The following is a 19,236-nucleotide window of genomic DNA, read 5'->3' on the forward strand; positions in this document are numbered from 1 at the left end:
AGTAATTGGCAGGAAAGAACTTGATTTGATTGAGTTTATTAAAAAGTAGCTGGCCAAGAAAAATACTGTTTGTCTTGATATGGTTACTGCTGGTAGGGAAAATTTCATCTCAGGCATGCAGATTTGCCTGTGTTCCCACATGAATCCCAGCAGCTCTTCTTCAGAGTGCCAAGTATTCTTGTTCAGAACAAGAATATTTGCTCTTCTTTTTTTTTTCTTTTCTTTCTTTTTTTTTCTTTCCTTTTTCTTTTTTTTTTTTTTTTTTTTTTTTTTTATCAAACTAGATTGCCCAACCTGAAGCAAGCAACCTTTCACTAGGGACCAGCCCCGTTGATGCTCAGGGTTCTCATTAGAGCTAAGTGAGAAGCAGCACAGCTAACAGAAGTGTTTTTAAACAGCTAGTGTAAAGACCTTGTAACTTTATAATGGATGCTGTTGTTTGATTACAGGCATGCCGCAAGTTTCGGGACGATGCTACCTGCAAGGACACATGTCCCCCGCTAGTCCTCTATAACCCCACCACCTATCAAATGGATGTCAACCCCGAGGGAAAATACAGCTTTGGAGCCACTTGTGTGAGGGAATGTCCACGTAAGTTCATTTCAGCTTGCAGCTGAAGAGAAGGTTCAAGGGGGTGAGAAGAGATCTATGTCACCCTCTACATTACAGTCCAGCACATTCTTATTCATTTCAGTTCCTCTTGAATCTGAGAACAGGTGACAAGAGTCAGAGAATAGCTTATGAAGACAAACAGCCCCTAAAATCTTTCTGAATCCATCAACTTCCCTGATTATTAGTAGTTAAATTTTGACTTCTGAGGATTTTCTCTCAGTGGAGAGAAAAGCATCTTAATAGAATCATCAACTCAATGGTCAGAGAAGGCATCAATCTTGTGGATTACTAATACAGTATCAACTCTTAACTGGTTCTTATTTAGTACAGATAGAAAGTCATTGGTTTAAACACTCTTTGATAAGTCCTGTGATCATTGCTTCCTTTACAGATGCTTTCTCTCTTTCAAGGTTTTCCATGACCATGGTCTTTTAGACAAACAAGACTCAAGTGTAAGAGAGGGTTCAGATATAGACCTGCTATCCCTTTCTGAGGTTCATCGTTGCCTTTAGCCTGGAAGGGTGTGTGAAAGTGAGGGTTCAAAAGGGCTGTGTATTGATTCAGATAACAACACTGCTGCAATCTGACTCTCGCAGTGTTGTTTTACCCTTCTGTGATCGTCCTCCTCCATTACAAAATTATAATAGCACTGTATGTCTGTCTACATTCAAAGGATGTGAAAATTAATAATTAATGTCTATGTTTCATGCATGGCCAAAGTTCAAAAAACCTTATTTTTCCTAGTATTGAAGTACCTTTATCACCCCCAGTGCATCTCTCTTGTTTTTCAGTTCTCTGTCATCCTTGTTTTTCCAGACAACTATGTGGTGACAGATCACGGCTCCTGTGTTCGCTCATGCAATACTGATACTTATGAAGTGGAAGAAAACGGTGTTCGGAAGTGTAAAAAATGTGATGGGCTATGCAGCAAAGGTATAAAAATCATGGTGTGAAACAGTAAGGCTTTAGTTGATTGATGATGTCATCAATGGAGTTATGAACTGAATTTAGCCCTCAAATTGCAAATTCAATACCCACATCCACTGCTAGTTTGAAGTTTTGACAGGCTGTTTTCTCAGGAAGTATGGTAGAAGAGCATGCTTCCGCAGGGATATGCTGCAAGTACACTTACACAGATAAACTGCACTTAATGTGTATCCTACACATCAGCCTCTTTTATTTATCCTTCTCGGTGTCTCATCAATGGGAATAAAATGAAAATGGGACCAAGAGAAGGGCATGTGTCAGAGTGTGTATGCAGAGATGCTAGGACCAGGACTGCACAGCTATGCAAGAGAGAAGTGTTTTTCTTTTGGTGATATCTGAAAAGCAGATTTATGAAACTGAACTTACAATGGTAGAATTGTCCAAGTGGAAATGCCTTTTTGAACATCAGGATTTTTGTACGTATTTCCTTATGTGTGATGATGCTTCTCTCTTCTCTACCAAACTTTTGTGTCCCTATTTTAACAGTGTGCAATGGCATTGGAATAGGTGAACTTAAAGGGATTCTATCTATAAATGCCACAAACATTGACTCCTTCAAAAACTGTACGAAGATCAATGGGGATGTCAGCATTCTTCCTGTTGCATTTCTAGGGTGAGTTTCCTGCTGGTCATTGAGAACTAGAAGAGAGGGTCTAGGGAGAAATTCAGGCTGATTCCTTCTTCTCTCAATACCTCTTTCTGTTTGTTTCAGGGATGCTTTCACAAAGACACTACCCCTTGACCCTAAGAAGCTGGATGTCTTCAGAACAGTCAAAGAAATATCAGGTCAGTGACGATGTTATCTGAGCAGTACTGCCAAAAAACTGCCAAAAACATAAAGCAAGAAGAAGTAAGTTCCCAAAGTCAGTGAGTGGAAGTGCAAGCAGATGGTTTCTGTCCTTGAGCTTCTGTGTCAATGCTCACACTGGCAGGTCAGCAGCACCTTGCCAGTGTTACACTCACCCTGCCTCCCATTCAAAGTGTGTGGTTTTTCCAGATCATCCTTCCTGATGAATTGTCAGCCCTACTGAAGACTAAAAGTAGAAGTAATTCTCAGCTACCCAATAAGTGCGGTGATTCAGAGGCATGCCACTCTGTATAAAAATAGCCAGTGTTTCTCTCTGTGGTAATCCGTTCTGCAGTTCCTTAAGGAACAATGCTCACTCTCTTGCATCATCCTCATGGAGACATGTGGAGACACCCTCCCCAACCCAAAGAGCCCTGCCTCGAGATTAGCACAAAGTGGCTGAGAGCAACAAAGTACGAGAGTGCTCTACTGAAATCTTGCAACTTGAAAGTAATTTTGTTCATCCAGTTATAAAACCAATGTAATGTCAGAGTCCATGACTCCAGGTCCACTTTATCTCCTTTGTCTGTCTTTTTGCCTTCAGGGTAGCAGTGACTAACCTCAGAGTTTCATACAGCAGTGTGCAATTTCCAAAATTCTTTCACTTCTACAGAGTATTTCACCTGAACAGAAAAATTTGCATGTCATAGCAAATGCACTCTGAGTTGCTGACAGTTCTGTGCCATTCCTGCTTTATGCCTACTTCTCTTATCAAAGGGCAGCTCACAAAGGGGACAGGACAGTGCCTCCTCATTGTGCAGGGGAGCCCACAGCCCCTCAAACAGGGTATTCTTGTATCAAGGCAGCTCAGCATGGCAGATGCACTGCCCCTGACACACTGTTCTCTGGTGCTCCTGATCCTTATGGTGGACTAAAAAGTAAACTGTTTACAAAACAGTGTTTACAAATATCCCTAAAATGTCATGTTTAATTTTGAGATTCTCAGAAAAGCATGTGGAAAGCACAAGTGCCTTCTCCTGGCACAAGAGAATCTCAAGAAGGACATTTCACCTCCAATACTGACTGTTTGCATTATTATTATTTTTATTTGATCTTCTTTTCTTCATTTCAGGATTTTTGTTGATTCAGGCCTGGCCTGATAATGCTACTGATCTCTATGCTTTTGAAAATCTGGAGATTATCCGAGGCCGAACCAAGCAGCAGTAAGTAAATGACATGCCAGGATCCTTGTAGAAGGAGATCTGTTGGGAACTGCATTTATCTGAGCACACCAGGGTGCCTAGCACTGGGATACATGGGTGTCACAAAATTCATGCAAAACAGGAAATAGCCTGAAAGGTGCTGAGCACCATTTTGGTAGCATTAGAGTAAGATTAAACCCAAAGCTCTGTACTGTTGTTAGAACCTCTATCCAGCACCCGCTTAAGCTTGCCTCAAGTGGAAGAATGACTTTGTGGACCAGCACAAAATAGTTTCTCTGCTTACTGCTATCCTTACACATTATTCATTTGGTGGAGCACATATGTTCTGCTGGATTTAGTTTAAAATTCCCATTAGAAAAAAATGGTTGCACAGCAATATGTACCAAAAGATAAATGCTCCAAGTACAACCCTGTTTACTAATTCTTTTTTTTTTTTTTTTTCCGTGTCTTCTTTTTGTCTGTATTCATTTCAGTGGCCAGTATTCCCTTGCTGTTGTTAACTTGAAAATACAGTCCTTGGGGCTGCGCTCCCTCAAAGAAATAAGTGATGGAGACATTGCCATTATGAAGAACAGGAACCTCTGCTATGCTGACACCATGAACTGGCGCAGCTTGTTTGCTACTCAGAGTCAGAAAACAAAAATTATACAGAACAGAAATAAAAACGACTGTAGTAAGTCAATCTGTTTTCCTGCCCTTGCAAAAGCTCATAATGAAATGGAAGAGTAATTTGATGCAAAATTGATCAACAATAGTGCTTTATTGAAGACAGTGAGGGAAAAGTGGAGTTGGTCCTCCAGGAGATGTGGGCTTCATGGTGATTGTACACCCTGTTATAGATATAGTGACAGACACAGAAGCCAGCTCTAGACATCAGGCTTGTTTTACAAAGTTAATCACTCAGCAATGGTCCCTGGACCAAAGTCTAATTATTTCTCTTTCCAGAATATGAATTTGCTACATACTGGGAATGTATCTCCTCTGGTATTGGTTTTGCTTTACTGTAAGTCTGGTACATGATCACAATGGATCTCATTTGAATTTTGAAAGGCCAGAATTTGCTCCAAAAACAAAGACAAGAAGTCAAACTTCAGGAATTAGGAAAACTGTGATTATTCCTCTTCTACTAGGGTCATTTGTGTCTGCTTTGGAATACTTTGGAAAAAAAATGACTGTCAGGATGGAGTTATTTGCTATTCTCTTGCCCTGAAGTTTATGGCTTCTCTTTTCTCAGCTGCTGACAGGCATGTGTGTGACCCGCTGTGCTCAGATGTGGGCTGCTGGGGCCCAGGGCCCTTCCACTGCTTTTCCTGCAGGTTTTTCAGTCGTCAGAAGGAGTGTGTGAAACAGTGCAACATCCTGCAAGGGTAAGGGGCATGCAGGCACACAGGGGTTTTGGTTTTAGAGTGTATGTGGCTAGCAAGTGACTAAAACATAGGGTCTTCAGATTTCACTGGTGTGGCAGAGGTGTTAGCCTGAGCACTGTACACCTCCCACCCCCTACCCCCACCCCCCCACTAAAATAAAATAAAATAAAATAAAATAAAATAAAATAAAATAAAATAAAATAAAATAAAATAAAATAAAATAAAAAAAAATAAAAATCAGGGAAACTTTCAGGCATAGGGAAAAATTCAGGCCCAACATTGCTCATACCCACTGCTCTTGAGAATCAGGCAAGCTGGGAAGCTATCACGGAGGTTAAATATTACCTTTCCTTCCAAAATGGTGTAGAGAAATTTAAAATCTCAATCTGTGCCTGTCATGTTAAGCGCATCAGGCAAGAGTCAGAATTAGTTGTCATCACCAACCACAGAGGCAGTTGTAGAAACATAGCCACCCCCGAATAGGCTTCCTTGCTGCAAAGGTTCTCATGCTCAGCATATTGGATTTGCTGAACTGCATTGTGTTTTATTAGATCAAGTAGCACAGGTTGGGAATAGACATGATTCTCACTTCAGGTATGTAGTTAACAGCAACAGCAGAGGGTACCCTGGTGTGGACAGGGAGATCCTGCTCACCAGCCAGATGAGAAACTTGCCCCTCCAATATGCAGTGTTGCAGTTAAGGGAAAAATAGGCTTCATCTGCAGAGAACTAGGTGCCGTAATTTCAGGCAAAAATATTGCTTCAGTTTTTCATGGGTCAAGGAAAGCGTACCAGTGTCTTTGTATCAAGGCTGTGGCTGTTTTTTTGTTTTTTGTTTTTTTTTTCAGGCAGTTCAGCAGGTGATACAGGCAGGGAAAGCATGGATAGCACCAAAAAATATGATGATCTTCAGTAATGTGCAATAGATTAACGCTTTGCCACCCATAAATTTGTTGGTGTAAATACTTCTGCCCTTGTTTCTTACTAAAATCTTAAGTGTTAAAAAAGAGCTTGACAGGATGTTCATGTCCATGATGATTTGTCTGTCAGCTTGCCATTCAGCAGCTGTCTTTCATAAGTGAATTCCTTCCAGCATCTTTTATGACCTGAAGGGCAGATCTGGGCATTTTTTGTGTCCTATGATGTGTAGATGTTGTTTAATTAATAACACTATTACTTGAATTAGAACAGCTTTATTGCTATTGAAACCATCTGTTCCCAACTTTCATATTTTAGTGATTCATTGAGCATGAATTTAATTATCAGAGCATTGCTCTTTAACTTTCCTAATTATTATTTAAAGCTTTAGAAACATTTGAAATTATTTTGCTGATCTATTTGTACCACTGTCATTTAAAAACCTCTGGAAACCTTTGGTAATATTCTGTGTCATTAGCTTAAAATGGAAAGTAAATTCATTTGTAGTATGTGTCCTTGAGTGCCATGTGTTCCACTGCCATCAAATTTCCTTTTCCCTTACCTCTCCACTGAGCTGAGAAAGTGCCCCTGGTGTAATGACATTAGACAAGATGGTCCCAACACCTCCCCCTGTGTCAGGACAATCATCCTAATGGGTTCAAGCTGGAAAAGCCAGGAGGTGGAAAGACAAACAAATTTTAATCCTCACTAATTATCTGGGGTTTTATTATTTCTCTTTTTTCTTTTATTCTAGGGAGCCACGTGAGTTTGAAAGAGACTCCAAATGCCTCCCCTGCCACTCGGAGTGTCTGGTGCAGAACTCCACTGCACACAACGCAACCTGCACTGGACCTGTAAGGATAGACCTAGCTTAACAAACGAGTACTTTGGGCTGTAGTTCAGTATTATGAGATGTTCTTGAATTCCGGTGTACCCTTTGCCATGGTCAGGCAGAGATGGGGGAGAGGGGGAAAAATAGAGAGCAAGATCTGTTTTGGGGGGAGAAAAAACAAGAGAGAACTTTAGGATGTGTTTTTCCACCATTACATGTGTTATCCACAGCGCCTCATAGTCACATAGGGTCTTTCTTATGTCTTGTGGGAAAAAAAAAAAAAACCAGACACACACACGCAAAAAAAAAAAAAAAAAAAAAAAAAAAACTTAAGTGAAGACATAGTAATTTGGGAATGTGTAGCTATTGAACAGCCAAGTTAGCATGAACAGATTACACTTCCTTACAGGAAAAGAGTTGTTAAAATAGTGGATAAGTACTGTAGCTTGAAAAGACCTGTTAAAATTGAGATTTTATCAATTGAGATTTTAATCAATTTAAATCTGAATTTACTGAAAAATACCCAGGATGCAGTTTTTACTTCAAGCTGTTTTTAACTAATTAGGTTAAAGTTTATAGCCAATGTCAAAGTAGTTGCAGGCATAAATTATGATAAAAGAAAAACAATCAAAACAAAATGATTGGATTTTCTTACTTTATATAGTTATATACATGTTCATACTTACACAAAATACTTTACAAAAGTCAAAACAGTGCAGTCTTGCCATTCAGTCATGAATCTTTCTCAGTGTTTTTATATCATTTTTCTTTAATTTTTAGAATACTCATATCTGTTATAAAATGTTCAGTCTAGAAACTGTGAAAAATAATTCAATTTTAGTCAGATAAAATTCATGTCTTAATAATAAATTTGTAATTCTCCTTAATCCTCCTCTGTCTCACTGAACCTTTCTCACTAACTGAAATCAAATCACCTGCTTCTTTAAAACACCTCTTGTCATCTCCTGCAGCTTCTGTATTTGACCCTTGCCCGGTAGTCTGAGGAGTGACTGCTCAGCAATGTGATCTATTTTCATCCTCCCTTCCAGTACAGACCACCATGGCCTAAGGGATGCCATTATCATTATAAACCACTTCAGGTGGTGACCACCCCTTGTTCCAGCATCTAGTCAATTATATTAGCCCTTATATGACCCAGAACAGTTTCCCCGATTTAAAATACTTACAGCCTTCCAGGTGCTGTTACAGTCTGAGTAAAAACAGTTTTGCCAAAAATGGCCAGAGGCATTGCCTTTAAACACAAATGAAATGCTATTCAAAGTTGAAAATGCACAGCATCCTTGGGTAGTTTCCACTTCCTGTACTTGTTGAAACACAGAGAAACCAGGAAAATAGTGATTTGCAGCCAGTACTTCAGAGAGAGATAAGCAGAGCCAGCTCCATCATTTTAAATCTTGTGATGGTAGAATGCAGCAGGAAACAGCCTGGCCCTCTGCTTTTCAACTTATCACTTAATGGGGTGTCATTAAATTATTCCCTATTTTAAATGAAAAATATGAGCTTTCCCATCAGGCAGAGGGAAGGAAAAAGGAGCAGCAGGAACCACGCAGCAACAATCCAAACTTGATGAAGCTTTAGCTTTAAACATCAGGTATTGCCCTTTGTACAGTCCACCCTACAAGAGCAAAAACTTGTAAGTATTTCAGGTAGACAGGTAATGAAAGCAACAAATGCTGAAAATGTTCCACAGTTGAGTGCATGGATATTTATGTTCTGTGTTTCTTTTTGGAGTGTAAGGAAATCATAGATGAGCTATTTTTTTTCTTCTCTGCAGGGCCCAGACCACTGTGTGAAGTGTGCCCATTTTATAGATGGTCCCCACTGTGTGAAGACCTGCCCTGCAGGAGTGTTGGGTGAGAATGATACCCTTGTCTGGAAGTATGCAGATGCCAATGCTGTTTGCCAGCTCTGCCATCCAAACTGTACACGAGGGTGAGTAAAACCTCTTTCTGAATGGAGAGCAAAAAGTGAAAAGCAGAGGAACAGTTTGTTTCAGACTTTCTCCCTTCCTGACCGGTCCCATTTCAAAACACCAAGAATAAAAAACAGCAGGAAGTAAAAGAGGTCAGGCATACAGAGATAATGTAAGCAAAGTGCAGTGGACTTTGTAAATAGTAAAAGTTCAGTTGCATTTCTTTACACAGAAGGCTCTAGATCATTTAAAACGGGATTGTTTGTTTATTTTCTGGTATTTTACAGAACTTCCATATTAGTGGTGCACTTTTTTTTTTTTTTAAAAAAAAAAAAAAAACCTTTGATTTTTTAGGAGGGAAATTCCACTGGGGGCAGTGGGTGTACCACGGTGATTTTCTTTCCCTTTTTCTTTCCACAAACTAGCACGTCCCAGAGTTCTTCTCCCCATTTTCTCCTATGACTGTTTGGGTATTTTGTACACCAGCCTCCTTCTGCTCTGCCTGTAGTACAGCTAAGAATATATGCTCCATGAAAGAGTTGTCCCAAAAGCCCTGGAATTAGCCAGTTCATATCTCCAGCAACTAACGAAACACACTGGCTTGATTATTCTGCTCCATGTTGAGGGATCTGGTTTTCTCATGTGACTCCTAGAGTATGAGAATCAAAACCAGACACTTCCAGGGAAGTGGAAGAATGGGGGACAGCACAGTTGTATGACTAGGACTAGATGATGAGTCCTGCCTCCAGAGTCTCCACCAATGCTGTGCCTTACTAGTTCTTGTGTTAAATAATAGGGGATTTTAGGGGTGTGTGAGAAGGTGGCCAGGGGTCTGATAAAGAAGCTTGCAGCTGTGCAGTGCACACTCGTTGCCTTAGTTGTGTTCTAAAATTTAATGAAAAAGGAAAGCCAGAGGAAAATTTTTGTAAGGCTTTGAAAATCCCAATTGTTTTCTATTTCTTTTATGATTGTGAAGTAATTTAGGCTGTTAAAACATGAGACCCTTCTGAAAGGTCATAAATCATAGCAGTGTCACTGCATTACATCAAATTAGGATCTGTGGGTTGAGGAGAAAGTTGTTAAAATCTTGATGGATTTGTGTCTGAACCAGGACAAGGAATATTTACATTGAAAGAGGTAATGTTGAGTTCAGGATGTAATACTTTCAGGGACTGTACAGAGCACAGTTTTTCTAAAAAGTGGAGAAATATTTCAGAGACTACAACTGTTGCTATATTCCATCCAATATAGCCATAAGATCTTAAGGAAGTTTATAACACAGAATGACATTTCTCTTTTTATTTTCTGTGAGGTAAGGAAAAATGGTTCAAGAATGAAAAAAAAAAAAAAAAAAAAAATTTAGATTCCTTAAACCATGGGTTACTTGTGTTGGGTGTCATCATAAAATTCCACATTAAGAAAGACGGCTATAATTAGTCTTAGATAGATCTGTGTCATAGGCTTTGTTTCTTCTTTGACTTGTGAAATGAATCAGAAAATTACATGGAATTTGAAAAGCATACACTGATCTATCATTTTTCTCCCCAAACACCTTTTAACTTCATCCCATTAGACATAATATTGATGGATTTGTGTAAGAAATACTTTTCTTAAAAAAAGAGCACAGATAAAAATCTACACCTCTGCTCCCTCCACTTTCTGGCTCAGAAAAATAACTGGTCAGTCATTTCTCAGACTTCAGGTACTATTTTTTTGGTGTAAGGAAGTGCATTTTTGTTGTTGTTAGGAAGTGCATGAAGGCCTTGCCGTAATAAAGTAGCGTGAAAAACAGAATTTGTAGAAAGAATTAAATTGAAAGACTGTGGTCATATTCAGGAATAATGCAAGAGGTTTTAATTTCATATACCTAACAGGAGAAGTTGCATGTGCTTTGTTACATTAGCATATAGAAATTCACATCCAGGTGACTGATAGAGTCTGATAGGCTGAGATACTGGGTTCTAGATCAGTTTTCTTTTAAGTGCCCAAAGAAATAAACCTGTTGTGGGGAGAGATACATCTCCTGTGACCATAGGCAAACTGGTCGATCTGCTCCGCATGTGCAGCCTCACTTTGTTTAGTTACATGATTAAGCAAACAAAACAAGCTGTAGGCAGACAGGAAATGCTAACAGAGAGGAATCTCAGGATTCAGGAACCAGTATGCACAGTACTTCCAGTGTGTTCAGGACACCAGGGTGCACGTTTTTGCATGGGAGACAAGTGAACTCACAAGACCTTCCAGATGCTGGGTCTTGGAGCATTGTGTTGACCTCAAAATAAGTCAAATACATGGGGGAAGATCAGAGTAATGAAACCAAACAAATGAACAAAAACACAATAAAATGAGTAGTTTCTTCCCCTCCCTGCCCCCCTAGACCTAGAACACTCAGTGAAATAAAACCTTCAGTTCCATCTGCCATTTTGAATTTTTTTCTGTTTCCTCTTCTCAGAAAAAGGGAACTCAGAGCACTTTCCTGGTGCAGGTTTACTCCTTAACCCCTGCATGACCTCCTCTGTAGCTGCTTTAGTGTGATGGACCTTAAGTCAGCACAGAGAGCAGATACCACAAACCAAACTCTCTCCTAGCTGTACTCTGTTTTTTAGAGATGATGTAATCCCCTCTGTAATGCTCTCCTTCCTCAGTAGACACCACAAAGACCACAGTTCCTATGAAGAGCTATGTTCCTATGAAGAGCACAGTTCTCTATGAAGAGATCTTGTAGCCCACTAGCACTTAGGGAATGCATAGTGCCCCTCCAACCTGTTAGAGCACAATGTGAATGCAGTCACTGTGTTTTCACCCATGTTGTTTTTTGCAACAAGCTGCCAAAATGAATTTTGGACATTTTAAATTCAAGTGCAGGGAGAATGAGCAGAGTTTCTGGCTCTTTGGATAGCTGTCTTACTTTTTACATTTCCAGTGGCATATGATCTTGAATTCTGAAAGAAAAATATCATGGACACTATAGCCAAAGGGAGTGCTGTCAAATCCCATTTTCTGATGCAAACATACATATGCTACTGAAGCTTTCTTTTGCAATAGAAAGTTTGGAAATGGGAATCTTTAGCTTCTCAGGACACTGGGATACTACAGGAGGTTCTGCAGCTGTGCATTTCCTTGTAGCTTTCTGCCATCCTGTATTTCTCTTTAGTCAGCCCTGAGTTCTTCTTTGCTAGCACAAATGCCCACAGAGAGCCAGAGCACTGCTGGTAGCACACTAGCTATCACACAGCTGTCTCCATGTCTGTTTATTTTCTGTGGCCTCTGAGTATAACCAAGCTGATCAGTTGTTTTGAAGCTGGTGGATAGGACAGCACATGTAGAAACCACAGATATATATTTGAAATAAAAAGCAAAGAATCCAAGTCCATTTGAATTCTGTGCATCTGTGTTCTCTCCCCACTCTAACACATAAAAAGATGTTTTAAAATATTCCTTATAATGATTATATAGCATAATTATGCCTCTGTGTAAAAGGATCTGCAGCCGGGCCATTGTGTCATGTTTGTTAGAGTATGTGATTATATATATATTATAAATATATATATATATATATATATATATATATATATATTATAAATACCTATGTTGATACTTGTACTGCTCTGAAACATAAAATTTTCAACAGTAGCACTCTTCTTAGTTGGAGTTATGGGAGTAGGTATACCGGAGCTAGTATGTAAGAAGGACTCATTTGTTTTCACAGGTGCAAAGGACCAGGTCTTGAAGGATGTCCAAATGGGTGAGTATTCCATCTGTTACAGTTAACAGAGCTTCAAAGAATGCATGTGTGTTTACATTTCTGCAGTGTCTGCTGGAAGCTGTAATGTTGAGGCTGAAGCTTGGTAAAGTCCTGCATCAGATTTGTATGATGAAGTGACGGTCTTAGAACTATAAAAATGACTGAGTAATTAAGTACTACTCCTACTGACACAAGATTCCAAAAGCAGAACAAGTTCTGCTTAGCTTGTCAAAAGGAAGATCAAGGTGAGACCTGGGTTCTGATACTGGAAAGGGAAAGAAGGAAGCTGGAAAAAGAAAGGGTTATGGTCTAGAGGCATAAAGAGAAGTTTAGAATTGATATGGTTAATTCCCTGCATTATAGGGAAATAATTGCAGAGAACCTGGGGGCTGTAATCCCTGCATCTCTAACCCCTCCATGCATTCTCCTCATGAGATCTTATTTTGAATTATTTGGCCTCCTATCTTGCTCAAGAACATGTGTCAAGTCAAAAGGTTTCTCTGACTAGGAGAGAAATTTATTTTCTGGCAAGACAAATTCAGCCTGTACTGTTAAAATGTGACTTTACTCTATAGTAATCCCCAAGGCAGCTGTGACGGATCTTCAAGTACAGACCAATAGGCAACCTTGGGAAACAAGTTTTTCTTTTCAAGTCTGAAACTGACCAGACTCTTATAAACAGGTAGCTATCAGTACATGCAACACAGACTACCCAGCCTTGGTCATTTTGTACTTGGAAAGAAAGGCAGACAGTTTGAAGTCCATCATGACCCATGCATCATGCACTCTCATAATGATGCGCTGTCAGCTTCATCAGTAGTGTTACAGCTGTGTATGCCTTCTTGATATCTCTTTACCTACATGTATACAAAGATGTAAGTACCTCATGTACATGTAGAGCCTTTCTTGCTCTGTGACGTTAAAATCACCAGGGTAAATAACCAGACCCATCTCTGCAAGGCTCAGCACTTGACCATAGAAGCATTTTTTCCTGAGAAAATTGGTTTATTAAAGGTTGATTGTGAGGCAGTGAGGGATTTCTCCTCCACTGCTAAGCACAGTAGAAGTACAGAGTGTCTCATATCAGCTCAGTTCTTTTGATTTTTCACTGTTTCCTTGTGATCAGTAAACACAACCACTGGGTGAGAAACTTAAAAATACAGTTCTTCAAGACTCTTGAAATGTCAAATTGTTCTAGGAAGATGTCCAATCAAAAATCAAAAATGTATATGCAATCTCTATAGGTTTTTCTTAAATCACACACCCAAGCATTTTCTTCTTTTTCTGCATCCCTGGTGCCTGGCAGATCCAAAACTCCATCCATTGCAGCTGGTGTTGTTGGAGGTCTCCTGTGCCTGGTTGTGGTTGGTCTGGGCATCGGCCTTTACTTGCGGCGACGTCATATTGTGCGGAAGCGCACCCTGCGCAGGCTGCTGCAAGAGAGGGAGGTGAGCACTGCAAACACATCTAGGACAGGCTGCTTTCCTGAGGGCTACAAAGCCAGACCATCATGGATCTGCCTTGTAATTCAATAAACCCATGGCTTGGCTGCGATGGCATCTGCCACACTCATTGGAGAAGAGGCAGTGGGTGCCTAACACCTTCTCATTTAATATTAAGTCTGATCTCAGTGGACATAATTTTCCAAAACCTTAGGGATTTAGATGTATAAATCTCAGTGGCAATCACCAAGAATTTCTACTCAGGGGAAAGACTCTGCCTGACGGGTGATATGTAATATGTTTGCTGATCTGTGCAATCTTGCCATGTAAACCCTGAGCACTGAGTTGTTTCTCCCTCCCAGAAAGCCAAGTGGCAACAAAAGAAAATCAATAAATGGGGAGAAGTGACGTTTAAAAAAAAGGGCTAAATATTTCTGTTTGGAGACCATTGCTACTGTATGCAACAAGGCTTAGATTAAATTTTAACAGTCAGTTCAACTTTTCCTTTTCAATTTATAAAATAATTGTGCTTACAGTTTAAATTGTTGTTTTTAGACTCTGTGGTCTGGGAGAGCTACCTCCAGTACCAAGGGAATTTCATCTAATTAAACAAGAGCAAACCTGAAAGGTTGCAGGTGGTTCTTGTACATTACTTAAAACATTTTTATAATTTATATGCAAGTTGAAAAAAATAATCTTATGTAAGATCTATAGTAACTGAACTGTTCCTCATACCATATTTTTTAAGTCTTTTATGTCCAGGTCTTCATTTGAACAGCAGTATTCCTTCATTTTCCTTCAAAATGGCAGCTGCTGTTGCGCTCAATTTCAGTAAACAGAAATGGTGTAGTGGAGCTTATTTTGATTTATTTTACCTTTGAAATTTGGAACAACTATAGATATTCATTGATGTAAGTCAGAGCAGAATTTCTCTCTTCATAAACTTCAGCTGGAATAATATCTTCATTATTTTAAATGTAAGATTAATTTCCTTCTCAAATTGTGCTGCTTGCTGTACTCCAACCTGTATCCTTCTAAAGCTTTGTTCTTCTGTCTGAATCAGCTTGTTGAACCACTGACACCCAGTGGGGAGGCACCAAACCAGGCCCACCTGAGAATTTTAAAGGAAACAGAATTTAAAAAGGTCAAAGTTTTGGGCTCTGGAGCTTTTGGCACTGTTTATAAGGTAAGATGACTATGTTTCTCTTCCCTTTTTGTCTTGATCCCATATGGAAAAGCCACCTGAACAAAGCATGAATTGAGAGATGAAGTTACTGTTGTAGAATTTTTCACTAGCTTTCATAACCTGTATGTGTTAAACTGGCAGATATACTATTAAAATTGTTATTAATTGACTTATTAATTTGATAACATGGAATTTTGTGTGTGTGTTTGTTACTGAATCTATATTGCTGAACCGGTGATTTATAAGCTGGAATATGCCAGGTTTTGCTATTGCAAATTGCCCTGATGTGCTAATTAATTAGATTTGTATCCAAGCAAGCTATTCCTTATGAATGTCTTGGGCTATTCATGCAGATAATTAACGTGTTTTTTTGTGAATATTTTAAAAAATATATATATATAGTAGAAGTAACAGAAAATTAAATGTCATTCCACTGACAGGATTCTTCTAATACCCACAAGACAAAAGGACTTCTTGCATATTTCTTGTCAAACTTTTGTTGTTTGCTTTGCCTTCCCATTGCTCAGAATATTTAAGTCTACTCAGAAGATGTAAAATATGTACATAATTGTGAGAATTAACCTGTTAGACATAAGAACTGAGTGATTCTTTGTACTTCTTTTTGGTAGGGACTTTGGATCCCAGAAGGGGAAAAGGTTAAAATTCCTGTTGCTATTAAAGAATTGAGAGAGGCTACATCGCCAAAAGCCAACAAGGAAATACTTGATGTAAGTGTTCATATTTGTTTTGCCAAGCTGACAGTGGACTGTGGATTTTCCCCTTTAGCAGCTAAAGCAGAACTTTGGCTGGCAATAAATATTTAACATCCCAAGCATAATTCTTCATATAAAATTTTTTGAATCCTGACATTACTGATTGTCATCATGTTGTTGCTTTGTTATAAAGGAATACGTTACCTGTTAATCCATAAAGAAAATTTCCCAGCAGTCTAGTTCCTCAGCCACAAAAAGTGAAAACTTATCTCACTTCCTCTTTCACACTCTTTCAGTCTTGGGAATTTTACTTTCTTACTCAGATAAAACTTATGACTTCACAAAACAGGAAAAGGGTATGGGGCACTATTTCTCACATGCTTTCAGAGGGAAAAAGATCAGCAGTTCTCAGATGACAGAGATCTCTGTTAGACCTTGCCAGGTCCCCAGGAGCTGCTGACAGCTATGGCTAAACAATATGAGAAACTACGGTCTGGAAATTATCTTCCAGATTTTGTCTCCGGACTTCTGGAACCAGCTTCCTAGCATTGTCCCATGGGGAGAAACACTTGTTTCCCCTGAGCCACTGAACAAGACACAAGCAGCACACACCCTTTGCCCCTAGGCTAGTCTCATGCTTTCCCAAGTCTCAGACCCACATGGATCCCATTACTGCTCCAGTGCATCCAGGGCAGGCTGATTTCCTCCTGCGTGGACCTTTCAGGTGCTCTTTCACTCTTTACAGTAATAGAGAGCACAATACAGTTTTCACAAACTGAACTGTATCACATTCCTGTATAGTGAGGGAAAGGTTAGTTAGTAAGCCTTTGGTACTGCATCCTGCCTTCAGCAGAGCAAGATACCCAAATGATAGGTCAGTCCATGCACGGGCTGTATGCTCTTTGGTGATACCAAAATACTTTCTCCTGAAAGAAATCAGAAAGATGATTCCAAAAGTTCTTTTCCTTTTGCTTACACGACTAGTATTTTAAGGTCACTGAAACATTCGAGATAATGATGACCAATTAAAGGTGATTTCTCCTACAGAAACATGCTAGGCATTGAACCAGCTCATCAGCTTTAGTTCCTATAATCCACACAAGCTCTTGCTGACTTTATTAGGATAGGGCTAATTCAGAAGATTGTTGTTGAATACCAAGCATATTTGGAACAGGTCAGAGCATACACAGAGACTTCCAAGATAAACAGTTGAAACAAAGGCCCACTTTAATGTCTTGGACTACTTAGAGGGATCCTGGATGTACAATAGCTCCACTTTGCTCCCAGCAAGGAGGCCATGGCCCTATTTCCCTATTACCAAATCTGGGAGCTTGCTGAAAGCTTTGTGACCAAATGTCCACTCCATGCCTCCAGCTTCCCTGCTCTGCCCACAAGCCAGCCCTGCGGGGTCTGTGTGGCAGGGAGCAGCTCTGAGCCTGCAGATTTCTTTTCCCCCTGCTGAAATTAATACAACATGGAGCTGAATCAGATCAGGGTGCAACACTAGAAAGAGACCCCCTTAATCACTATTGCTGCTGGGTTTTGAGGCCTACTGAGATTAGTGTATTTTTCTCTCTGCTTCCAAGTATCACATAGTAAATTCACAAGACTGTCTTAAAGTATCATAAATGTTGACATAAAGAGTACATTGTATCTTCTATTGTGTGCCCCGGTGGCGCAAGTGGTAGGAATGCCGCCTTGCAACACCAGGGCCTGGGGTTCGAATCCCCCCTGTGGTGCAAGTGGTAGAAGTGCCACTTTGCAGCACAGAGGGTCGAATCCCAGGAGTTGGACTCGATGATCTCTAAGGTCCCTTCCAACCCGCACGAGACTATTACTATTACTATTATTACTATCTTTTCTCAAGATACCTTACTCAGCACTTTCCTTGACAAAGGCTTGTTTTCCAGTTACCTGCTCACATTCTGCAGGAGGCTGAGGATCCTTCATATGAGTTTTGCTGGAGATCATCTTTAGTCTGGCTGCCTGGAGGCCACTTGCATCCCATTGGCTCTTAAACAAATAAACCAAATGCAGAATTAGCACCTCTGAAGAAACAGCATTATGTTCTGTTTTGCTTAGGCTGGCACCAACTCCAGGGACAGAACATATTGCTTAAGACTTGGGACTGTTTATTTCTTGAACGTCATCACTGTAATATCTTTGTTTAATAATAGTTCTTACAAGCTACACAGCTATGTGACATCTGTGGAAAGCTTGTTAGGTGATGACTTTAGTGCAGTGGTATCTCATTGCTTAAGCTATTAGAAAGTGCAGATTTGCTTATTTTCCTTCTACAATAGTGCTCAGTGGGCACTGACTATTAGTTTAGGCTTCTGGGGACTGCTGACTTAATGCTGAAAATTTCAAGGGATGATTAGTTGGTGCACTCACTGCAATCAACTCTAGTTGGTGCTGAGTTAAGATGCCAACCACAAAGCTCACTGCATGGAAAAATCCCCATTAATTTATTTAATTGTATCAGTTTTCAATCAAAGGTCTTTTAAAATGTCCAAAATGGAAACACTGTAAAATCAGATGGGAAGTTAGTAAAAAAAACTTCAGCTTTACTTTTTCCCCCTATTGTATATAACTCATAGAATCATAGAATTGCTTAGGCTGGAAAAAACCTTAAAGACCATCAAGTCCAACCACAACCTAACCAGACTACCCTAACTCTTAACAACCCTCTGCTAAATCATGACCCTGAGCACCACATCCAAATGGTTTTTAAACACATTCAGGGATGGTGACTTCAACCACCTCCTTGGGAAGCCTACTCCAGTACTTAACAACCCTTTCTGTAAGGAAGTTTTTCCTGATATTCAACCCCTGACTCAACTTGAGGCCATTTCCCCTCATCCTATCACCTGTCACCAGTGAGAAGAGACCAACCCTGCTCTTGCTGCAATCACCTTTCAGGTATTTGAAGAGAGCAATAAGATCTCTCCTCAGCCTCCTCTTCCCCAGACTAAACAACTCCAGTTCCTTTAGTCATTCCTAGTAGGGCATATTCTCTGAGCCCTTCTCAAGACTTGTTGCTCTTCTTTGGACCTGCTCCAGCACTTCAATGTCCTTGCTGTACTTAGGTGCCCAAAACTAAACACAGTACTTGACATGGGGCTTCACCAGTGCCAAGTATGGGGGCAGGATTACTTTCCTATTCCTGCTCACTGCAGTATTCCTGATACAAGCCAGAATGCCATTGGCTTCTTGGCACCACACTATTCCTGATGCAAGCCAGAATGCCATTGGCCTCTTGGCCACCTGGGCACACTGCCGACTCATAATTATCTGACTGTCCATCAGTACACCACTCTTTGAGCTGACACTTGGCAGTGGATCACAATACAGATACAAATCCCAAATTTTAATCTGTAAGCATTTTTTGCATGAAAACCTGTGAAGTCTGAGTGGCTTATCTCTAATGGCCATGTTGAAGGGCATATTCATTTTTTCTGGAGACTACAATAGCCTCTCAGTTGACTTCT

General features: G+C 39.9%; 1 protein-coding gene across 3 annotated transcripts in view; it reads left to right on the forward strand.

Moving 5' to 3' along the window:
• The window catches only part of EGFR (epidermal growth factor receptor), a 229,664-nt gene that overhangs the window by 193,232 nt on the left and 17,196 nt on the right, over positions 1 to 19,236 (forward strand). For all 3 annotated transcript variants that reach the window (XM_032442543.1, XM_015854890.2, XM_015854891.2), the window contains exons 7-19: positions 450 to 591; positions 1,429 to 1,545; positions 2,086 to 2,212; positions 2,312 to 2,385; positions 3,519 to 3,609; positions 4,083 to 4,282; positions 4,844 to 4,976; positions 6,649 to 6,748; positions 8,522 to 8,679; positions 12,369 to 12,404; positions 13,711 to 13,852; positions 14,910 to 15,032; positions 15,662 to 15,760. In XM_032442543.1, the coding sequence (XP_032298434.1) occupies positions 450 to 591; positions 1,429 to 1,545; positions 2,086 to 2,212; positions 2,312 to 2,385; positions 3,519 to 3,609; positions 4,083 to 4,282; positions 4,844 to 4,976; positions 6,649 to 6,748; positions 8,522 to 8,679; positions 12,369 to 12,404; positions 13,711 to 13,852; positions 14,910 to 15,032; positions 15,662 to 15,760 (1,542 nt within the window). The remainder of the gene's footprint in view (positions 1 to 449; positions 592 to 1,428; positions 1,546 to 2,085; positions 2,213 to 2,311; positions 2,386 to 3,518; positions 3,610 to 4,082; positions 4,283 to 4,843; positions 4,977 to 6,648; positions 6,749 to 8,521; positions 8,680 to 12,368; positions 12,405 to 13,710; positions 13,853 to 14,909; positions 15,033 to 15,661; positions 15,761 to 19,236) is intronic.

This window comes from Coturnix japonica, chromosome 2 (assembly GCF_001577835.2).
Source record: "Coturnix japonica isolate 7356 chromosome 2, Coturnix japonica 2.1, whole genome shotgun sequence".
Lineage (NCBI taxonomy): Eukaryota > Metazoa > Chordata > Aves > Galliformes > Phasianidae > Coturnix > Coturnix japonica.